Source organism: Triturus cristatus, chromosome 12 (genome assembly GCF_964204655.1).
Source record: "Triturus cristatus chromosome 12, aTriCri1.1, whole genome shotgun sequence".
NCBI lineage: Eukaryota > Metazoa > Chordata > Amphibia > Caudata > Salamandridae > Triturus > Triturus cristatus.
The window spans coordinates 753,668,580-753,693,343 of NC_140595.1; the positions used below are offsets into that span (position 1 = coordinate 753,668,580).

At 47.1% G+C, this 24,764-nt stretch overlaps 1 protein-coding gene across 1 annotated transcript in view; it reads left to right on the plus strand.

Annotated features, from left to right (window-relative positions):
- The first annotated feature begins 2,942 nt into the window (after window positions 1-2,942).
- The window catches only part of LOC146782707 (extracellular calcium-sensing receptor-like), a 35,798-nt gene continuing 13,976 nt past the window's right edge, over window positions 2,943-24,764 (plus strand). Inside the window, exon 1 of the mRNA XM_085637196.1 lies at window positions 2,943-3,091. Within this exon, the coding sequence (XP_085493322.1) occupies window positions 2,943-3,091 (149 nt within the window). The remainder of the gene's footprint in view (window positions 3,092-24,764) is intronic.

The following is a 24,764-nucleotide window of genomic DNA, read 5'->3' on the forward strand; positions in this document are numbered from 1 at the left end:
CTGTGGTTAGAAAGTGGGTGCATGAGCCCTTTTGCCCCCTAGGCACTGTGTTTGATACAGCCACTGATTAAATTAATAAGCCTGATGAAGTAGTCAGAACCACTTGTGGGCCGTGGCAAAGTGTTTCCCTCAATAGCATGGGCAACACCCCTGTGCTAATGAGGGAACACCCCCTAAAGATAGTACCCACACTCTATGTGCACCAAATCTATCTGTATTACCGAACAAGTGCCTGAGTCTTCTTCTGTAATACTACAGTGCCCCTGTGGAGCAGTGTTTGTAATGCAGACACTAGCGTAATTGATAGACCTGATGAGGTAGGCAAGGCTACTTGTGGGCAATGATCTTTATTGCTTTCAGTAAGGCAAGCATGTTCTGGTTTAGATGCGTGAAATAATTGGCATGGAATAAGGTTTAATACTAACAACCAGTTTTATCCAAAATTTGCAATGTAAAAGCTGAATCATGTGTTCAAGCTTCAACAGAGGCATCAGGACAAGGAGTAATTATGTGTGCTGTCTATCAATACTAAGGGGCGTATTTACTAACATTTCATGCAACGCAGAGCAGCAAGTGCTGCGTTGCGTGAAAGAGAGAGCAGAACTGCACCATATTTTCAAAGACATGGCGCAGTTCTGCTCTCTCCTTATGGCTAACTAGTGCTAATGCAGGCACCCTTGCATCACATCAAAAAGGTGACTGAGTTGTGGTCTGGATACGTTTTTGTGGAGGAAGGGACACGTAGGTAAACAGACTGATAGGTTGATAGATGGGTAGTTAGATAGAATGACAATGAGTAAGGTAGACAGATAGGTGGATCGACAGACAGACTGGTAAATGAGTGACAAACACGTAGGTAGGCAGACAGAGTACTAGATAGAGATAGTTGCATAGATAGATAGATAGATAGATAGAGATGGCTGCTTGCATAGAGTGGGTTGGATAGATAGATAGATAGATAGACAGATTCACTATTTTAATTAGTAAAATAATAGTTAAATGTCTATATAAGCATCACATAAAAGAGAAGTGAAAGCAAACTAAAAACCCATATAGGCAGAACATACTGACTAAACTGGTTTACAAGTATCACTGTAGTCCCCAGCTAAAATATATACCAGCATGACTTACAGGGTGCAGCAACACATAGTCTTCATTGCATGCACAGAAATAGGAGGTTAACTTAATAAAGAACAGTTTCAAATGAACACACTCGTGTATGCTGTGAATTACTAGTAGTAAGATAAGCAGAGGCCACTCCTAAAGGAATTTGCAGCATTAACAGGAGACAGGGACTGAGAGAGTTGCAATTTGCCCTGTGCTGATATTAATAGTGCATTGAAGAGCAGGCAGAAAGCATTCTTCTATCACCCCTGGCTCTAAGCTCAAATACAAAACTAAAGTGATAATTAAGTAAAAACACTGACACTGATAAGAACAACCTTGTGTGTGAATGTGCTCCTTGTGAACGAGCAAAATGCAGTCACTCAAAGTGAAGTTAGCCCTGGGTGAAGTAGGCTGAAGCACTGGCCCATGCTGGATGCTGTAGTGGGCGGAAGCAAATTGTGAATGGCAGAACAACAGACCAATGGATGAAGTGGGCTGGCTGAAAGCCCCTTTAAGTATGAATATTATACACATAATTTTAGGGAAATCAGAAGGTCTTGGCTAACGTTAGATCTAAAGATGAGGAGAAATAAAGATATTTACTATCATTACACTTGCCTCAGGTAGGCAGACCATTTTGACGCAATCTATGTTTGCAAGTCTGTAAATATATGTTTCCGTCAGAATACATAAGTAGATGCACAGGGGCGCCCATGCACCACCCACCTGACGCAAGGTCCAGAAACATTCCTTTTTTTTGCAAAGGCATGCAAAGCCAACCACATTGGGATTTGCATGGTTGTGTGAATGCAAAAATGCATTTTTTGTCAAGGCTGCAGCTAAAAAAGTGAGGAAACCCCAACGTATAATATTTATAAATTTGGGTCTAAGTTCTTGAGAGTTATTAATATGTTGTATTGATCTGCCACTCATAGACAATGGTTAACATGTTTTAAATATATTTTCTTTCCATTTCTATCCAGCACTGTTTTATTAGATAGGTCTGTTGAGCAAGGGTCTAATGGCTGCCTTCATAAACAACCAAAGAGACGAGCTCAAAGGCTCCCTTCCAAGTCTCATATGGGACTGACCTTCAAATAACCTCTCATGAGGATATGTACATTTCTTTAATTAAAAAAAGTTGAGGCAATCACTCTAACCAGCAGCCTACCTCCCAATTGCAATCTTCTTTTGCCTCCCTAGAGCATGGCACCACAGCATAAAAGCACAGGGAGGCAGGCAGTTCCATTATCATCAGCGGAGCAGTGTGAGGGATGCTAATACATAGACAAAAACAAAAATGGCTGCCATTTTGAACCGTGGTATAACAGATTTGAAGCTGAAGACTCTTTTGCCTGCATCGTTGGCTTTTCTCTAGAATAGGAATTCTTCAATGTTACATGTTCTATGTATGAGGTTAATATTATTGTTATATGTTGCAGTTATTAGTAAAAGGAGCTGCGTCCAATATTTGGTGTAAAAGAAATGGGATGCATGCTGCGAAATAAAGATATATATATGCTAAATCGGTTTGAAAAAGCTTTCATCCTTCATGTGGGCTCCTTAGTTTAAATACCAATAATAAAGACCTTGCTTTGATTATAAGCTTTGAACTTTTTGCATAAACATTTTCCAAATGCTAATTTTCTTTTTTCTCCAATTCAGCAGGTAACATGAAAGGAATGGTCTTGTTAAAGCCGTGCGCAGAGAACCTTGGTCTTGGGCTCACCTTTGGTGATCAAATGACGTCATTGTGTTATTATCTGGACCGTCTCCAGTACCGGAGCACTGGCCTTCTCTTCCTTGTCTGCTGCCTGGTTCTTGGCCAGGGTTTGATGCCCCAGTGCCAGATTCCTAGCACCATAGTGTCCGGGGTCTACAAAGAGGGAGATATCCAGATCGGCGGCATCTTTCCAGTCCACATGCCGAATGCCTACCCTGTTGCCACATTCATCGCTGAACCTGCCCCCGTTGCTTGTGCGAAGTAAGAGATTCATACACTTTCCTTCCCACTGTTATTCTATTGGTGTGGTCTGTTTGAGCTTGTACGTCATTTGAGACAGCAGGTTAGGTTGTAACTGGAAATCAGGGCGTGCGGTTGGATTCAACATAGCATGGATGGGAAGAATTGCTACTGAGATCAGCGAAGCCCTAGAAAAAAATAGAGATCTACAAGGAAAGCAGAGGAGTGCGGAAACCTCTGGATTGGGTTAGATGGGCAAGTTAGCATTGCACCAGGAATATGATGCCTTGGCAGGGTTCTGTGTGCGGTCGATGGCTGAAATCACAGCATAGGATTCAGGTCAGAGTTAAACTTGGTCTTCAGAACAGTGTCCTGGGGATGGTGGAGAAGAACTAGCAGCGCGCGCTGCAGGCAATTCAAACGTTGCTTGTGTAGGTTCCAGGGCTGGAACAACTGGGGAGGTGTATGGCAGCTGCAAGAGATGTGCGGTAATGCAAATACATACATTTACATGCTCATTCAAGAACATACTTCTATGTCACCCGGTGACCGAGGGACCGAAACTGTGCTCTCCACTCCAGAGTACAGGTACACTCAATAAAGTTACTTTCAGATTCCCTCTGAAAAAGGCTTCAGTAGACACATATTATCTTGTATTTGATTCGATATTTTAGCCATCATTATGTTTGGTCCATACTTTGAATGTCACCCAACTTTCATCTCTCATCCACTGACGCCTCAACTCTTATGTTCTCTTTGCGGTTCTTAGCACAAGTTCGTTTTCTGTGGCCAGTGCCTCGTTAACCCTTACTGCTGTAATGAGGTGTCCAGGCGCTGTGCTCACACGCCTTTCAACAATGTTGCGACTGTATCCTCTTAACCTTTGTTACTGTCTTGAATCTGAACACAGCTCCCCCTGAAGCCGACCACTTGTTGCACTTGCGCCCTTTACCCTGTATCATCAGTCTAGTTCTACACATGTGATCTGTTTCCTGTAAAGGCAGAGCCAATGGGCAGGTTGCGCTAGTCTCAGTTGAATGTTAACATTGACTTCAATACGTAAAGCGGGATGCTTTTTTCTTCATTCTTACATCCTATTACTTTGACCTAAATATACTAATTGCATGGGATTTGACACAGTACGTTTATAGAAAATTATTTTAAAGTTGCTTTTGGTTCCTTCAGAAGCGGTGGGCAATTGAACCACAAAAGTCTGAGCCCACGTTTCTTATAGTTCCTCAAAGTAGGGACCAAGGGCGGCTGGCGGCCCTGCAGATTTTAATTGCAGCCTGCCGACCTTTTTTTTTTTTTAAGTTTTATATAGTGCAAACTTGACCCAAATCGGGTATCAGAGCGCTTTACATACCACTAGGTGCATTACATGAGGACACATTCATTTTGTTAGGCACCAAGAGATAAAGTGATTTGCCCAGAATCACAGGATGTTCAGCATAATTGCCGAGACTTGAACCCAGTTCCCCAGATTCGAGGTCCACCGCCCTAGCTTTTAGGCTAACTCCTCTTCACTGGGAAAATGGTAACTGCAGCTGAGAAATAAAGCTGATTGAGTTCCATTATATTCTGTTGCTGCTAACCAAGCAACACTGGGGGCTATTCACAAGGATCTATCGGCGAGTTAACGGCACTTTGTCACAGCCAAAGTTGCGATAAACTTATCGCCCCAATCACAAGCTCGTGTTAACATCCCACAGCACCAGTTTAGCCGCGATAGCAGCAGCAAAAAACATCGCCACATATGACCCCTGCAACTATCGCTAATGAGATGCAGGGTAGGTGTTCCCATGTGAAAATCCCCAACAACACATCTCCACAACATTTACAACGGCGAGCCAGAACTGCAATAGAACATAAAACAGGTGAAAAGGCCTGTTAGCAGCAGGAAAATAACACCTGCTCTGACCTGATGCAAAGTCAGACCACTGCCTGCACCACAAAAGGGAGCCTAGCCCAGAGCCACACCTGAAGAACAACAGATGCAAGCAGGCAACTGAACATGCAGCCCGAGGGGCAGAGTGGGCAACAACATCTGCTGCCACCAACCCCAGGACCCCCCCTCCCTGGCACAGCCCGCGACCAAAGACATGCCAAATCAGCTACACCTAAACATGTACAAAATAATCTGCATGATGTCGCACAATTACAACTGGTGACATGCATGTGTTGTCACAAAAATGAGCATCACACATTCACTTTCGAAGCAACAAATGAAACTTTATTAAAATGAACACTGAAATGAAATAAAGACACATGGTGGCTCCTCTCGGGACAATCTGTAGGTCATTGCCTGCAAGACAAAAATCATGATGAGAAGGTGTGTCCTGCGCACATCAAAGGACAGAGAGAGAGCGAAGGAGAGGGAGAGGAAGAGAGGGAGAGAGAGATAAGAAAAGAGAGGGACAGAGAGAGAAGAAGAGAGGGAGAGAGAGAGAGAGAGTGCCGCCCCTATGCACCCAGGCCACACTGCTCACCTGCTGCCACCAGCATGTCTCCAACCACTTGCCAGTATGTATAGCAGTACACCAGGTCACACTTCTGAGACAGACCCGTCATCTGAAACAGTGTCCAGATACATGATTGGCACAGTACACACAATTGCACAAGACAACATCCCCTTCCCGCCCATGCACACCAAGGCAGGTGCACCCCAGCCCCTCCAGCCGCCCATCGGAGCATGCCCGCCCATGCACACCCAGGCCTCACTGCTCACCTTCTGCCACCGGCGTGCAGACAGGAGGTCGCATCACATGCCGCTGCAATCCACAAGCCCAGGGCCTGCAGATATGGCACCCTACACACCATTCAGCCCCGCTCCACAGGCCACCAGGTATCACGTTTGGTGCTGGGTCTTGAATACTCCATGGCAGAGGACATACCAGTGCACCTGGCCTAATCGCAGGCTGCACACCCGCTCAGCCCAATAGGTGCCACTAACTCTGGGATCCCGGAAGGGACGCCATGTGGCTGTAGGCCCGCGCTGCCCACTGGCTCTGTCCTACACTGTGGTCCAGCAGGGCACACAAAACCTGAGCTGTCCAGACCGCGGGGACGGGGCATCATCGCAGGCTGCACACCCACTCAGCAACTTAAGGTGCCACTGACTCAGTGCACCCAAAGTCACAGTCCCGTGGCGGGGTGCCTGTGCCGGCCACAAAGCTTTGGGTGCCACTATCCCTGTGGAACCCCAGTCAGCGCCACGTAAGGCCTCGGGTGCCACTAACCCTATGGTCAACAACTCATGGGCCCTTTATGATTGAGACCTGTGGAGCGTCCGTCCAGTCACCACTGGCAGAGGGGAATGTGACGTCGTCGACCCCTTATGTTGGCAGAGTCACATGGCCTGTGACGCCTGTACCGGAGGGGTGTGGTGTGTGTGCAAACCTGCCCTCAAGGAGTGGCTGTGACATGCTGACAACTAGACCAGTGACCTGCACACCACCAGTGAGTACGCCTGCGAAAGGTAGCAATGAGGGCCCCCCCTTGGAGCGTAAGCTGAGTGGTCTGGCCTGCCGTATGCCAGACCAGCGCAGGGCTTGCAACAATGGCTCGTGGGCTCTGAGCGTGGTTCAGTTAATGTTCGGACATTGAAGTGACTGATGCGTGTGTCCCTGTTGTAGTGTCCACGGCACCCAGTACACAATGTGCAATGTAGCACCCCCTGACTGGCATCCCACAGGATGAGCATCATTAATGCAAGGGAAATCACTGTCCCTACATTCATCCACACATTCATACATGAATGATGGAAGGCATAACACAGCAGTGCGTCACAGGATGTTCATTGCACATCTAGTGCAGTTCTGCAGCTGGAGCGGTACAGGGCAATGCCGAGCACACTACACAATATGGCCCGTGGAGGGCCAGCCGGAGTCTATCCGGGGATGACAAGAACTGCAGAAGAGGAAGGGTGCAGTCCACAGTCTGGTCGCCATGTCATTGGTCATCAAACAGGATGAGGCAGTCCATGTCGCTGTCCAAGGTGAATGCATTGGAGTGTATTGGGGGTCAGTGGAAGGTCATGGGGCCATGTGCGGCACCAAGCAGAAACAGGCCAGGTGGCGGAAATGAATGCTAGTGCCTCCTGATCATAAACCCATCCACGTCCTCATCCCCGGATGTGTGCTCTGCTCCAGCTGTGGATGTTGCAGTACCGGCTGAGCCACTGTGTGCCACTGACACATCAGGTACCGGAGTGGATACGTCTGCCGCACTGTGAGGCAATGGCACACCAGGGGGCGGAGACATGGATGGTGTGGGGGCAGCAGCATTCATCTGCGCCACGCCTTGTGGCAGCAATGCCATGATGAGGATCTGCAGGGCATGGTATATCCCAGCTACATTTCGCTAGTGTGCAGCAGTGGCTGCCATCCTTTCTGCCTCCATCTGCACCATGTCCTCCATGAGCCGTATGTGTGCCAGCTCACGGGTGGTATTGCTGGTGCCCCTCTGAGCGGACATGTGTTCTTCTCTCTGCGTCAGGACTCCAGCGATGTTAGTCAGGGCTTGTTGGAGACCATGGAGTGGGCCTAGACACCCATAGATGGCTTCCAATTTGGTAGCCATGAGGTCGAACCCCACCGCACCTGCTCAGTCTTCTCCCTCTGGGCCTCCAGCACACGGTGTTGGAAGGCCGTGTGTTGTTCCTGGGGGTCTTGGGAGACTGCCGGGCCGTGGGTGCCTCCTGCTGGGTGGTTTGGGTGGTGGGTGGGGGTCTCTTCGATGCAGCTGGTCAGCCCTTATACTGGAGGTGAGTCGCGGGTGATGTCAATGATGTCTTGGAGGGCTTGTGCGTCGATGCTGGGGTTGTCCTCCTCGTCAGCAGTGAAGAGTGGCTGGGACTGCTCTGCAGGGGGTGTTGATGGTGGCCCTGCAATGTGAAGGGGAGATGGTGTATTGTATGTAGCCGCATGGTACATGTTGACATTCAGACAGCATGGCATTGTACATTGTGACAGTCTATATATCTGGGCGATGACCCAGAGTCATTGAGGGTGTGCACTGTGCTCTGCTTGATTGTGCATTTGTACCATCGTGGCCATCTCCACCCGTCCCGCCAGTATCTGGTGGTCACTCACCCTGTTGCGGTTGTGTTGTATCCTGTCGAGCAGTGTCCGGTCCCCCGACTCCGGCCACAGTATCCACACTGATGACTGTCGACACTAGCTCCTCCATGTCATCCAGCACGAGCTATGGCGCTGGGCCCCCACCTCCAGTCTGCATTGCTGCCTTCTGGTTGGCTGCGAGTTTCTCCTTGGTGTTTTTCTTGATGTCATTCCATCGCCTCTTCACCTCGTCCATTGTTCTCTTGTGCTCTCCGACGGTATTCACCTTGTCCACGATGTCCCGCCATATTCCAGTTTTGGAACCCAATGACACGTTGGAGGTGATGAACAGTTGTTGATGGTGTTCCATCACCTCCGTGACTATGATCCTGTTCGCCTGCTGACTGAACTTCGTTTTCCTCTTATTCTTGTCCTTGCCCTTCGCTGTTCCCAAGGTCCCGGGCTGGTCGTCCAGGGTGCTTGTGGGGTTGCGCTCGTCCTCTGTGCCTGCTCCAGCTGCTTCCATGGTGCTTGGGTGTTGGTCAGTTTGTGTTTGGGTGTTTTTCTACTTTTATGCTGATTTTTCTCGCCTGCCAGGTGTGTGTTGCAGGCCTGGCGCTGCTTATCGCTGATTTCCTCATCGCGCTTTGGCCCATCGCAGGTTTTTTTGTGTTTTTATCTCCATCGAGGTGGTTGTATCACGGACATTGTCTGCAGTTTCGTCAGACTATCGCCTGGTACAATCTTGTTGTGAATTCCACGTTGACACAGGGATATTTTCCCGAGATAGGCTGCAATGTGGAAAGTTGCGTTAACATTTTTCGGTGATGTTTAGCACACGTTCTTGTGAATATACCCCACAGTTTTGTGATTCTGGGCATTTTCTGTGTAGTCAATTGAGCTTGTTTTATAAGCTGTACTGCCCTGCTCATGGAACAGGCTGAAGTTACTATAGAAACATATCTTACATTATAACAAATCAGAAAATGATGTAACAAGGTTACATTTTTTGTGATCTTCAGGATATAGGCTTTCTTTCTACTTCTAGTTCAGCATGTGCTATCAGCAAGGAAAAACCTACTCATAGGTGATAGCTTAGCTGAGCAGACTTGAAGTGTATAGAAATAGTGTGGGAACTACAAACAGGAGTAAATCAGGGCATGGTTAGTGAGTGTGAGGTGGTGCCCAGAGGGTTGGGTAGGTAAATAGGACAAACTGTTCTGTAAACATTTTCTTGGTCTTTAACCTCCAAGTAACTGCATATAAATTGCAATGTACACATCTTAAATGAAAAATGTATGCAAGTTAAACTAATATCTGGAAATACATTGTTTTGGTAGGAAAGGGCAGTTTGATCTCTACAAAGTTCAGTGTAAATGGAGGGTTACTGACTTGAATCCTGGTTGGTGCACTTGGGAAAAGCAATGGAGTAGTCTTAGTGCTATTGGGTTCCATCCTATGACACTAAGCATTGTGAATATACAAGTAATTTGTTTAAAAATGTATTACACGCTGTATACCATAGACTATTGCTAGACCTGTGAGCCCTAGGGTGGTCTTCCCCTACATTGTTTTGCCCTCTTAGCCTCCCACTGGACCACACATTTTTGTTGGACTTAGGACTCTGGGCCCCTTACCACTGCTAAACAGTGCTGAGGTGCAGGTGCTCTCCCTTAAAAGCATAGAGACACTAGTGTATCAGCCATAGGCCCTGCTACTGTAGTGAGGCTTACCCTTCATTTGCATTCTGGTAGTCTGCAGCGTCTGGGACTTTTTGCAACTGTAGCCTTTTGTCCCTGTAGACAGACAGGTAGGAAAGGGAACACCCCAGGGCCTCCTGGATTTTTCCAGAGATTTCCAACGCCCTAGATTCTTCCAGCAAGTGCACGCCCCTCCTGGTCACCTGACCTTAGGGTATAATAGGGAGGCTTCTGGCCACACATCCCTGTTACACTACTGGACCTGGAGGAATCTCTGCTTGAGTAAGGACTGCTGTGCCAGGAGGATTGCCACTTGTGAGGAGGCTAGCTGCTCCCAGGAACTGCTGCCCCTACTTGCTGAGCTGCCCTACTGCCTGCTGATCCTGCCCGGCTAGAGAAAACTGGAAATAACACCCCCAGAGTGTCTCCACCACAAACTGCTGACTGTTCCCCTACCTGGTGGGGGATTCATAAGGACCACCACGCTTTCTTCCTTGCCTGAACTGCCTCTGCAGCACTGGGTGTGTGAGGTTAATTCTATCAGCCCTAAATCACCGCTGCTGCCCAGGACCGAACTGTGACTGGGAGCGCTGCAGAGGAAAGCACTGCATGTACGGACTTCACTGACTCCGGCCCGGCACCTGGATGCACTGTGCAGTGTTGTGTATTGCTGTGCAGAAAAGAGCTGTTTCATCCTCGAATCACCGCCGCTAGTCCGGGTCCCTTAACGTGCTGTGCACCTGCAGAGAGCGCTGCATGTACGATCTTCACCGCTACCGACCCGGGACCTGAATCCACCATGAAGTACTGTGACCGAAGAGCATTGGGGGACAGAGATCACCACCACCGCCCGGGAACCTCGGGAAGCCAGTGAGGGTTCCCCTCCGGGACGTCAGGCTCTCGCCGCACTGGGATTGGGCGCCGGCGCAAAGGTTGTCCCGGCAACAGGAGCGTCATCCGGGGAGCTGCGTTGGACTCAGAAGGAGAGCCCCCCCTGCTCCCCCGTGCAGCTGCACCAAGGACCGAGTGCTCTGAGGAAGGAAGGGGCTCCACGCTGGTGCTTACATCGCCACCCCTTCCCAACTCCAGGTCAAACTTAGCGGGGAAGCGCTAAACCCCTATTTTGTAAGCCTGGGCAAAGCACTACGCTACGCTCGCGTAGTTTGCGAAGTTTGCGCTACTTCGCACTACGCGAATTGTACGTAGCACAGTGCAAACACGCGTAGCGTTGCGTTGCATAGTGCAGCGGTCATTTTTTGCTTGCTCGCAGTCCTCAACATCAGGTTGGCGACCGCGAGCAAGCAAAATGACATCCCGGCGAGACTTTTTCCTTGTTCGCGATCCGCTACATCTAGTTGGTGATCGCGAGCGTGGAAAATAAATCTCCCGGCGAGATTCTCAACGCGGGGAGGTCAGGTTTCTCATTGCGAGTGGTCGCGTATGCTTTCGACCGCTCGCGATGAGAAACTACCAGTCCGCGTTGAGAAAGCTGCAGCTCGAGTAAAAATCTACTGGAGCGGCAGAGAATTACAGCTCGCACTGTGCAAGATGCCGTTTTCAATGATTGCACAGTGCCGGATGCTTGTCTGCACTGTGCACAGTGCGAACAGGGTACTACGCAGTTCGCAAAGTGCTATGTGTAGCTCGCGTAGTGCGAAGTGCACTTTGCATAGCTACGTGTAGCGCTACTTCGCAAACTACGCCCAGGGTTATTTTTTTGACCTCTCCTATCAGGGGGTGGCACCTCTGAAGAGCGGGTCTTGCGGAGACCACCTTAATTGATTAACGGGCACTCCCTGCAAAAAGGGGTTCTGCCCTGGCTGAAGATTTCCCTGACCTCGCACCGCACACTGGGGCTGGCATTGCCGAGATAGTCCCGCGTACAGCTTTTACCCTACCCACTGCTCACAGAGCCCTAATTAGCAAGGGGAGCCCCGCACCGAGTGATTCTTGTCTGAGAGCATAATGTGGCAACGCTGACCACGGAGTTAGCTGATTGAGAGGCACAGCAGTATTGCATCTCTGCCTTACTTGGTTTAAGACCCGATTATACAGTGAAGGGTCCTGCGCCCTAGAGACAAGCACCGGCACTAAAGGACCGTCGTATTTTTTTTTGCCTGAACTATTTTCCCCGTAACCTTCCCCACGTCTGGTGCACGGAGAGTCCCTGCACGCATTTTCCTGTGCCTACAAACCGGAGACTGAACTGGTGATTTTTATGAACAGTGTCCCTTACCAAAAACTCACCTAAACCTGCACGTCCATGGTTGTACTGCACAAGTAAAAGCCTTAGCAAATGTGAATTCCTTTATTGATGATCTTGCCATATTTTTGGATCTTGCTGAATTTCTTTTAGATAAAGATACCTTTATTTTCATATAAAACTGGTGTAGTGTCCTTTTGTGAGTGTTCTTACTGTGTCACTGTTGGGGGTGTGTTGCACAAAAACTTTACATATTGCCTCTGAAGTTAAGCCTTCCTGCTCTGCACCAAGCTACCCTGCCGGAAGCAGTGGTCCCTATTTGGAATAGGGTGCATACCCCTGCCAACTAGAGACCCCGGTTCTAACAACTATAAACCTAAAATATTTTATAGAATGAGCACCTCAAAGAAAACTTATCCTACTAATCTTTCGAAAAGGTCTGTTTCTTTTTTGTTCACATAAACCCCCACCTCACCCTGTCTCCTTGGGCTTTTACCAGCACAGGCTTGTTTGCGAGTACCCATGGCCGAAAGGCTGGCCCCCTCCACCATAGCCTGAAATAATGGCTAGTGAACAAATAAAAAGACACTCTCAGTGATAAGATGAATTGGAAACTCAGATCACCTTTGCACTCCCAAGTGAATTTGTAACCTACAAACACATAACATTTTCTCTTTATCCTTTCTTTAGTTTACTGGTGCTTTGATACAGACCCTACAATCCAGCCTTCATGAGAGCGGTCTCTATAGGGGAGGCAGCATCAGGCCAGGAATAAGGTGTCTAACACCAATCCTGCCAGTGGAGACAACAGAGCAGGCATGAGAATTTTTAGACCTTCACCAGTGGGCTTTATTTTGAATGTACTTAATAAGTTTTAATATAGCGCTTCTTAACACCAGAGGATGCCATGGCGCTTTACAAGGTGAGAAGGATGGCACCAGGATACACCTGTGAAGGAATGCATAGTAACATTGAATTATATTATCAGCCACGAGGCACAGTAAATATTTATGGGGATATTCTCAAGAACGTGTGATAATTATCGCAAACTTAGATTAACGCAACTTTTCACATCACAGTTCATCACGGGAAAATAACACTGTGTTATTGTTGTATTCTCAACCCAGCAGCACCATGTAATAGTCTTACGATAACGTGCCAAATGATCGCGTTAAAATTAACGCGACGCTGAAAAAACGCGAAACACAAACGTGAAAAAAGTTGCAATATGGCCAATCGCGATGCAAAAATCAGCGATAACCAGCGACAGGCCTGTAATTCCCACGCTTCATGCGGGAAAATGTACTATAAAAGCAGTACAAAAAAAAGGCAAAAAAATTAAACTACGTAGCACCATGGATGCGCCTGGACCAAGCGCAAAGGACAACGCATTCCCCACAAGCCCCAAAGACGAGCAGCAAGGAACCCTGGGGTCAGGGAAAGCCAAGGAGAAGAGGAAGAGGAAGACGCGTTTCAATCCGCAGGAAAACAGGATCATCATTACGGAGGTGATAGAACACTACCAACAACTGTTCGTCACCTCCAACGTGCCATTGGCAACACAGACACAAATATGGCAGACTATCTTGGACCATGTGAATGCAGTTGCAGCATCGAGGAGGACAATGGAAGAGATCAAGAGGCGCTGGAATGATGTGAATGGCAAAGCCAAGAAGAAACCGAAAGCCAACATGAAAGCAGCAATGCTTATTGGAGGTGGGGGGATAAACTAAATCAAACAAGGACCCCCTAAAACTACTAGGAGTTCCTAGGACAGGGAAACAGTTCTTATTATAGTAACATTCCTAGGCAACTGAAGACCAGGCAAAAATCAGGTCCTATACATAATGAATGATAAACACAGGCTAGTGTACTACCATTAAGCAGTTAAAAACGGGTCTTTTTATTCATACAATTTTAAAATTCTGACATCAACATCCATATTGACATAATAACATCACAGACAATATACCAACACATGTAATAAAAATAGTAAGGAAATCACATCCACTTATGGAGCGTATATCTCAACATATAAGACAAAAATTCATTTCAGAGTGGTATAAACCACAAGTGGCTAGGCTTTGTAGATGTAAATAGTATTCTCTACGCACGTTTTGGCGTGACACATGCCTTCTTCAGGAGAATCCACAGAAATATCTGTATAAAAAAATATACAGATCCTAGGAAGCTTGTTTACGGTCCAGGGAAGACATGGCTTGGCAGTTCAGGCTGGACTGTTCCCATGAGGCACAGGGTCAGACTGATTTGCATATGGCCATGTCGGAACTGGGGTGGCAGAGTGGGCTAAAGAATGGTGATGGATTAAACCCAGATCAGTTGACTGGGGGTGAGTGCTTGCAATGTTCAACACTCCGTCCATCATTTCCTTTGGTTTCTGCTTTGTTCGCCATAAGTTGGCAGGGTATGCTCAGACGTGAGTCCCTTGCTCACTTTGCCACTGGATTCAAGCAAGCCTGGCTGAAGACGGCTGAAATGCCAGAAACCGGTCCTAGGAAGCTTGTTTCCGGTCCAGGGAAGACATGGCTTGGCAGTTCGGGCTGGACTGTTCCCATGAGGCACAGGGTCAGACTGATTTGCATATGGCCATGTCGAAACTGGGGTGGCAGAGTGGGCTAAAGAACGGTGATGGATTAAACCCAGATCAGTTGACTGGGGGTGAGTGCTTGCAATGTTCAACACTCCGTCCATCATTTCCTTTGGTTTCTGCTTTAAAAAAAATAATATAACACAACATAAAACATATGGCAATGAAGTACACTGAGTCTGCTAAAGGATAAAGGCTGTGCACTATACAATATACATGCACACGATAACCTCCATTTAGAAACACAAAATTAACCCAAATGAAACAAAGAACATCCAGTGCATCAAGTATCTATATATACAAGAAAAGAAAAGGGAATACCCAAAGATACTACACTGAATAGAGTGATGCAAAGACAGAACTTGAAGTGTAGAGAAGAGGGAGAATAGTGAATCCTGCCAGAGGATCATGTGGCATAGGTACAGCTTACCTAAGGACCAAGTAACAACTCAGTACTGGAAGTAAATCTTTAGAGGATGAGTAATTCTGTAAAAAACCGACAAATGGAACTATAACGAAAGTCATAATAAACAAAAATTATTGAGCACCCAGGTATATTCAGGTCATTACCTGTCAAGAGCCCTGAATCCACAGGATATATGGTTGACTGAAAATGTTTAATGATGAGAAATTCTAAAAAGCATCTAGAAAAATGCGAATATAACCATCTATTCCAAATGGTGTAAAAGAGTGAACTCTAAGAAGTTAGTTTGAAAACTGATTAATAAAAATTCACCTGGAAAGTAATTATACCGGTCTCAGAAAATATAAACAGGATTACGGAGATGATGCTTGAGCCCAAGACATTAGACCGACCGTGCTTCGGGGGTGATGAAAATGTCAGACCCCTTTCATATATATCTGCAAGAGGCAAAGTAATATCTTATAAAAACCTCAGTTCAATACTTTACATAATGCGGTATATACCTGCGTAGTATTAAGGATAAAAATACCTTTGTCTCTAGGCTGTAGGTCCTGGCATATTAGCACAGGATTAGTAGGAAATGTAGTATTTATAAAAGATTAACTGATAGTACATGGCGTTTCTCTGAAATAAAGACATCATGCTTTTAGAACCAAATGTATATCATTACATTACTTAAAGAGATGTGTGCTAATCTGGGGCTATGCGGCGCTTCGCTTAGTAAGGCAATAGTGCGCCAAATACTCAAAATGAAAGAACATTCTACTGCGGACATATAAAGCTGGAAATTGGGTCACAATTATGTTAACGGAGCTGCTATAATCTCAAGAATGCTTTCTGGTAAAATGCCGTGAACCATGCAACAAGAAACAGTTTATTATGCCATGAACGAACATAGGAGTGCACAAATCTAAAGATACATCGAGTATACTATAATGTATTAACGTGCCCCGCATTGTAGTAAGGTCGTTGAGGTAAAGAATGCCTCCGACACGGTTTATGTTGCAAACTTATTTATTTATTTCCGAGCGCCGGGAATGTGTTCGCTCGCTAACTACCCGCAGAATCTACAATGGCCGCACGCATTCCCGGCATGCCTCAGCGCGCTCAAACAACTAGAGCGCATCACCACATATCTCCCCCCTTTGGACACCCACCAATTTACAAGTAGGGAAAAGTGAGCATAATTACTTTACAGTCTTACTTGACTCTCATTTCAAAGTCTTCGAACATCTTGGGCACTTTGACCAGTCTGCCCAGCCTTGTTTGAGAGAGTATAGGAAGGATGGCCGCGCTCTGCTCACCTACTGGAAGTCCTCCTCCTACCTTCGCACTCACTCTTTCCCTTGAGGTGTATTAGTCCTCACTACCTCGCTTAGGAGTGGTGTTCCCTTGCACTGTGTGCTCCAGCTCCGATACTGTCCCGGGCTCATTACCTTCCTCTGGGATAGACAAACTTCTTCTCTCCGGGTCTTCCCACTTCATGATTTTGTTGCATCTCGCCATCCTATCTTGCGACCATACCTTCCCATCACTGAACAGGGCTGACCTGGCATAGGACTCCACCACTTGTGATGGTGGACTGAATTTACTGTTTCCTTTCTTTTTGAGTACGGCTTGTTTCACTCTCACCCATTCACCCCTTTCTAGGGTCACATCCTTGACATTCCGCCGTTTGTTGTAGTACTCGGTGTACAAGGCTTGCGAATTGTCAATGTTGCGACGCACCATCTCTGGTGACCACCTGCTTTGGACGATTAATTGTTTCCACGCCAGATTGTCTCTCATGAAGGGGTCACGTCCTCGGAGTATTTTGAATGGGCTGTATCCAGTGTTTGTCGGGGTGATACGGTAAGCCCATAGCATCCGTTGGAGCTCCTTTTCCCAGTTTTGTCCTGCACTTATGGCTGCTTGCACAGACCCCATAATTACTCGATTGAATCTCTCTGCTAGTCCATTTCCCGCCGGGTGATACACTGGAGTATGTTTGACTTCGATTCTATTGCGGTCCATGAACGCGTTCCATTTTGCAGAAATGAATTGTGGTCCATTGTCACAGGTAATCACCTTTGGGATTCCTTCCCTCAAGAATGTGGAAGTGAGAAAAGATAGCAACGCTTCATTGTCAGCCACTTCACACACGTCCACTTCAGGCCACTTAGAGTACCTATCCACCAGTATTATGGCGTATTGGGCACACCCTCTATGTCCAGAATGGGACCCAGTATAACTACTGAAAGTATTTCCCACAGACCGGAAGGGCAGGAGAATTTCCCTAGTGGCGGGCGTAGTAGTACCTGGGTTTTGTCAGCCCGGTTGCATTCTTCGCACGTTCTGACGTGTTTCTCTAGTTGGCTGTCCATAGCTGGCCACCGGTACGCCTGCTTTGCTCTTGCCTTAGTCTTCATGATCCCGAGGTGCCCTACATGTAGAATGGTTAGCAGATGATTCACCAAAGGCAGTGGAGGAACCACCTTGTCCCCTCTTAGTAGGAACGTGAGATTGTCTACGATAGATAATTTCTCCCGGACTTCCCAGAATTTCTTCAGATTGCTATCTAGATGCTTCTTGTCTGGCCACCCTTGCATTACGTAACTCTTCACTACCTTCAAGGTATCGTTCTTAGTGTACGCTTCCTCCCACTCTTGCGCACTGATCACTCCTTCGTGGTCTTGTGTGAGTGCCACCATATAGCCTTCACATTCGGAGGACTCCTGACCTGCTGCCGGCTCCATCGCGGCTGCCCTGCTCAAAAAATCAGCAACTTTGTTTTTGGTGCCGGGAATGTGTTCCACCTCATACACATAATCAAACAGTCTCAGGGTCATCTTCGCTATACGGGGGGTCACATGTGCGTGCCCACAAGATGTCAGGACTCTCACCAGTGGTTTGTGATCGGTGCGGAGTAGGGATTTTGAACCCCACAAAAACTGTCTGAAACGTTCCATGGCCCATACTGAGGCTAACATCTCCTTTTCTATCACACTGAATTTTTCCTCGTTGGGTGCTAGAGATCGTGAGGCAAAGCTGATCGTGGTGACTTCTCCCTCCTGGGATCTCTGCATTAGCACCGCGCTCAGTACCTTGTCGCTGGCATTGGTGGTTAGTATGGACAAGGCTGCTTGGTCGAACCCCTTGAGAGGGATGGCGGCACAGATGTCTTGCTTTAACAGATCAAATTCCTTTTGCTCTTCGTGTGTCCATTTGAAGGTGTTCTTCTCTTTTAGGAGTTGTCTCAAATGGTATGTTTTTGACGCAAAATGAGGGAAAAATTTACTGTAAAAATCCGCCATGCCTAAGAAGGAACGGACATCTCCCTTCCTTTTGGGCGTAGGTGCTTCTCTGATGGCTGCTACGTTGGCTCATTTTGGTTCTATCCCCTTTCCGCTGATCTCGTGGCCTAAGTAGGTCACCACTCCCACGCCGAGCCTGCATTTTTCACATTCTGCGGTGAGACCATTTTGTGCCAGTATGGTCAGAACAGTGTGCAGCTTTGCATCATGGTCTTCCTTTGATTTTCCCATGATGAGGATGTCATCCTGGAAGTACTGCATGCCATCCACTTTCTGGAACAATCGGCGCATGAGCTTTTGAAATACCACTGCAGCTGATGCTAGTCCGAACTGCATCCTAAGGAACTTATAGCATCCGAAAGGCGTGATGAACAATGCCAGATGATTGCATGATGGGTGCAAGGCGATTTGATGGTACACAGAGGTGAGATCCAGTGTCGAGAACCACTGGACTCCCTTCGTTGTCGCCAGCATCTCGTTTATCTTGGGTAATGGGAACTTGTCCACCACGATGTTCTTGTTGAGCTCCCTCAAGTCCACACATAGACGCACCTTCCCATTGGGTTTCTGTGCGACCACTAACGGTGTGAGCCACTCTGCACTTTCGATGGCTTCTATGACGCCGTTTCTCTCCAGGCGTTGTAGTTCTTCCTGGACCGCTTCCCTCCTCCTGAAGTGAATGTTGCGAACTTTGCGGCTTACCGGTTTCGCCCCGGCCTTAAGGCATATCTTGTGCGTGAATTTTGTCAACCGCCCTATCGTCCCCTTGAAGATTTCTGGGTATTCCTTCTTCCACATGTTTTCTTCGTATGCTTGGGCTGCGTCTGTCTTCAACACCTGTGTGGTCCTGCCGGGATTGAGTTGAATTCCTAAAGCTCCTTGGTCCATCCACCCTAGAACCGAGGGGCCTTTCTCCGCTACATACAGCTATCCTTCTGCAGCTCGTCCTTTGAATTTGAACGTCAACGGTCGATACCCCACCATGGGTATAGGTTCTCCCGTGAACGTGACCGGGTGTATGTCTGTGGGGTGCAGGTCTGCGCCCACTCTGGGTTCAAAGTCTCTTTTCCATATGGTCTGTTGAATAATGGTATACGGGGATCCGGAATCCGCCACCATGTCCATTTGTACCCCTCCGATCGACATGTGTAGTGCCGGTTTCTTGGACCTGGTGCAGTTTACTCCAAGATCTGGGTCGTCTATACACAAGACTTCATCCTCTTCGTTACCTCCTTCCTGGGCTTCCTCGTCTCCGTCCTCTTCCTGGTTGACGTACTTCACTTCCATTCTACTGAGCTTACGTAGGCACACCTTTTCATAATGTCCCATTATTCCGCAGAAAGAGCACTTGGCCCTGAACGCCGGGCATGCTTTGTCGTTGCCCGTGTGGTTTTGGCTGCAACACCTGTAGCATGCATGTCTGCCTTCTCCTTGTGGTCTCTGGGTTCTCGTGGACTTCTGAGGGTATTTCTTCTGGTACCTTAGGTTTGGCGGTGTGTGTTGCTGTGTTGTTTCAGGTCTATTTTTATCTAACACCTTGCATACTGGAGTTCTGTTGGTGCTCTCCCTTTTTGCCGCTTCCGCGCACCTCTTCGACAGTTCTGCCTTCTTCACTAGAGCCACTACTTCTTTCAGGGGTGCAGCTCCATTAACCCACAACTTCTCTTGGATCGCTGTATTGGCGGTATGCATTATATTCTGATCCCTGATGAGTTTGTCGTGCAGGGTACCAAATTTGCACGTCACCACCAACTTCTGTAGTGCTGCCACGTACTCGTCTATCGATTCTCCGCTGCTTTGTTTCCTTGGAAGAAATTGCAACTGTCTATGGCTGTGCACACTATTGGGCGATAGTGGGAATCTAGGTCTTCTAGTGCGTGTTGGAACTCGTCGGTTTCGTCTGGGGCTCTGGTCGTCTTCACCAGGTTGTCATACACTCTGATGCCTTCTGGGCCTAGGTTGTGCAGGAGTATTTTCTTCCTCCTTGAACTGGAGAATGCCCCTTCCCCTTCTTCCTCTAAGGCTGCTAAGTAGTTTAGGAAATACCGCTTCCATTCTACCCATGGCATTGCTGGCTCGCCCCTCTTGGGTAAGAAGGGAACTAGGTTGGTGAGTGAAGACGACAGTGCGCACATTTTGCCCCTGTTGCATTGGGCTGGGACTTGTTGTGCGTCTACTCCTGGTGGGCTCCCTAGGGCTTGTCTCTCTCCTGACCCACCGGGTTGCATAGGTGAAAGGTCTCCTCGCCCTACTCGGGATGGACCTGGGGCCTCGAGCGCTATGCTCCCCCCATGTGTGTTGCTTGACTATGTGGCCTCCCCTGGCTTGCATAGGAATGTCCGTACGTGATCCGCCGTGCTCTGCCGTGCCACCGGTTACTCACTGCGAGGAAGTCCTGCTGACCCAGGCCTTGGCTCCACAGAATGGTTCGACTGCGGCTTGTCCTCTCCCTGTGTATGCCAACTCGACCCCTGGTAGTGCCCCGGGACCTCACTCTCCTTGGCATTGGCTGTCAGCTACTGCAGGCTGGCCTCCGTGACTTCTGGGCTGCAATGGCACCTGCACGCCCTTGCAGGAATGGTAACGTCGCCCACTGGAGAGAGACAGCGCCCATGCAGCGCGCTCGTGGTTCCCCCGTGCGTGGTGTGACGCACTCCGCTGCCACGCTCGGGACTGTGATGAGGCTCGGTGGGTTCCGGGCTCGTGTTGATTGCTAGGCAGTATCGGCGCCTGGTCCCGCCTCGTTGCCACTTGTAGTAGGGTCGTTGAGGTAAAGAATGCCTCCGACATGGTTTATGTTGCAAACTTATATATTTATTTCCGAGTGCCGGGAATGCGTCCGCTCGCTAAATACCCGCGGCATCTACAATGGCCGCACGCATTCCCGGCATGCCTCAGCGCGCTCAAACAACTAGAGCGCATCACCACACCCATGACACTCAAATAGTTTATGCTGCCATAACTAAAGCAAGGATATAGTGCACACCTCTTTATCATCCGCAAAGCGCACAGGGTACTCACGCGCAGCAACGGAAATTAGGAACCACCCGACATCCATCCAGTGAGCAAGAAGGCTTCAACTGTAACTATCCTTAAATATTCGATTTTGAACGCACCACTCCTTCCGAACTGTTGCTTCCCTGTAACGTGACCATAGAGCCTGCGTGAACAGAGTTAGGGAAGCTCTATGATATACGTTAGAGAGAGCGTCCTGAACACTAGAGCACTAACTCTCAACTGTATTAGTCAATAAAGGTCGACGCTTGTGTGCAACATAAAAAGATACATGGGAAACCAGAAGAGATACCTAATATGATGGAATGTAATTAAGGCCATAAAAACGGTTCCAAGAGCAGGGGATTTCTTGGTATGGAATACATGAAAAGTGAAATCACACCTATCTGTCAAAGCTTGTGAATAGCCATGATCCTAGAGAGGAATGGAAACGCCCATCACATGGAATTATATTTAATTGCATTTTCCCATGGGATATCGTTGTTCAAATCCTTCCTATATGTGACTAAGGAAAAAATCCACAAAACTTCGCGTTTTTTTACGAATCTCATCAGTTTTGCCGCTGCTTCCTGAATCCAAATTTTCTATTATTAACCAACAAATATATGTTGGTTTGTGTTGATGTTTCAGGTAATGATTTACTAAGGGAGCGTTTATTTTGGACGTGTGGATAGCAGAACGATGTTTAGTGAGACGTGTGCAAAAGAATCTTGAGGTCTTCCCCACATATCCCAAACCACATGGGCATATGAGGAGGTATATTACTTTTTTGTCTTGCAGTTCGAAAATTTGTGTGGACGGATGGTGTATCCTTGATAGATGTAGCATGCACCTTCTATGACAGTGTCACAGGCTTTACATTTCGTACATTTATATGTGCCTGTGACAGGTGCTATACCATCAATAGTCTTCTGAATGAACAGGGTACCTTCTACAAATCTAGACCTGGTAATAAGGTCTTTGATATTCTTGTTTCTTCGATGAGCAAAAAGCAGTTTGGGTATTTTTTCTTTAACTTCCTGATTACTGTTTAGAATGTGCCAATTGCAATTGATGATTTACCTTACTTTATTGTTCATGGTGGAATGTTTAGTAATACATAACAATTGACTATTGGTAGTAGATGTTTTAGGTTGCAGGAGACAATCTCGGTCATAGAACTGTGCTCGTTTGAAGGACTCTCAAATAAGTCTGTGAGGATATCTACAGACAAGAAATTTTGATTTTAATGTATCTGCCTGAATGTCAAAGTCATGGATATTTGAACAATTCCTCCGGAGACGGAGTAATTGACTGAAGGGTATACTCTGTTTCTGAGCACGAGGGTGGTAGCTATCAAAATGTAATAGCGTGTTGCGTGCCGTGGGTTTTATAAACAGGTCCACTTCTAAAAATCGCTGGTTATGTCTAATAAGGATATCAAGAAATTCCCCTTGATTCTTGCTGGTATGTGACGGGAATCGAAGATTACTATTGCAAGCATTCAGTCACTCAAGAAAGTCAGACAGCTTGTCTTCCGTATCGGTCCAAATGAAAAAAAAATTGTCAATATAACGGGACCAATTCGAGACAGACTCGAAAAATGGAGCCACTTCATTGTGTATGTGTATCATTTCAATGTAAGCCATATAAATATTGGCCACCGATGGGGCTACAGAAGCCCCCATGCTTACACCTTTTATTTGCTTAAACAAGTTGTTGCCAAACACAAAGGTGTTCTCGGTCAGAACTATTTCCAGACATTGAAGAAGAAATGTTTTGGCACATGCAACGTTGTACTTGTCAATAAACCAGGAAACGGCTAGCATTGCTGTATCTTGAGGGATGGTACTATATAAAGATTCAATATCTAGTGTGACTAACATGTTACTGGCCTGGTTGAATCGAAGATGTTCCACTTTGTTGATGAGAGCCGCAGTATCCATAACATACAAAGGTATTTCAGATATGTATGGTCTCAACAATTTGTCCGAGTATTTGGAAAGGGGTTCTGAGATAGAGTCGATGGTGGAGACTATCGGGCGATAGGGGGGATCTAATAGATCTTTATGGATTTTTGGAATACCATAAATGCATGGCATTTTTGGTTCCAATTGATTTAGGTAGTTGAATTCCTTAGTGCTGATAAGCGCACTGTCAAGTACATGTTTAGTCAGAGGTTTTATCTTAGACTTATCTTTGAACGTAGGATCTCGATGTATCAAAGTATAAAAATTAGTGTCATTTAGAAGCAATTTCTTTTTTTGTTCATATGTGGTAGTGTCGATTACCACAATTCCACCTCCTTTATCACAACTTTTAATGGTTAATTCTTTTTCATTCGATATTTTTTGAAGAGAATGAAATCCTTCTCTATTCAAATTATACAGAGGTTTGGGCACAAATTTGGTTGCTTTGTCTAGACAGTTACAGACAGTATGTTCGAACACCGTAACCTCAGGAACAAGTTGGTCTAAGGCCGGCGTAAATACTGAAGGGTTCGACATACCTGAAAGATTAGTGGTATTAGTAGAAGAACTATCTTTATCCATAAAGATTTTTTTAAGCCTAATCTTTCGGAAGAATGTAATAATGTCTTGATAAAGTTCAAAGATATTGGTTTTGGTATGAGGCACAAAGGATAACCCTTTAGATAGAAGGTCAATATTGGTACTGTCTAGGGGAATAGATGACAAACTGAAGATGGGAATTATGTTCCATTCCTCCAGTACTGACCATTGCGGGTTTCTGGCATCTATTGGAGGTGGGGGTCCAGCGGCACACCAGGAGCTTTGTCTGCGGAGGGATGTTGGTTGTCCGCTGTGTTGGTACCTTCAGCCTGTGGGCAATGATGGTCAGGATGCAGGGGATGGTTGTCCTTTTGAGCCTGTAGTGGGCAATGACATCCTCTGGTGTTAAGTCTGTGAGGCTGGTGCGTTTTCTGAAGGTCTGCTGTCTTTGTCTGAGCTGCCTCTGTGGTAGTCCGGGGGGGGCAGGTGGGTCCGGGGGGTGTGGCAGGCCTGGGTGTTGTGGCGGTGGGTGTTGTGGCCCTCTTGGGGCTCCGAGCTGCAAGATCAGTAGCACCATGGCATCTGTTGTTCTTCAGGTGTGTCTCTGGGCTGGGCTCCCTTTTGTGGTGCAGGTTGTCATCCGACTTAACACCAGGTAAGAGCAGGTGTTAATCCCTTCTCACCTGTTTTGGGATCTTATCGCCCATCTGGCTGGTCATTGGGAATATTGCAAAGTGGTGTTATTGTGGGTTTTTGCATAGGAACGCCTACTCTGCATCTCATTAGCGTTAGTTGCCGGTGTCATCCGTGGCAATGTTTTTTGCGGCTGCTATCGCAGGGAAACTGGCGATATCGGCTGTTAGCACCATCTTGTGAATAGGGATATAAATCCATCGCCACGT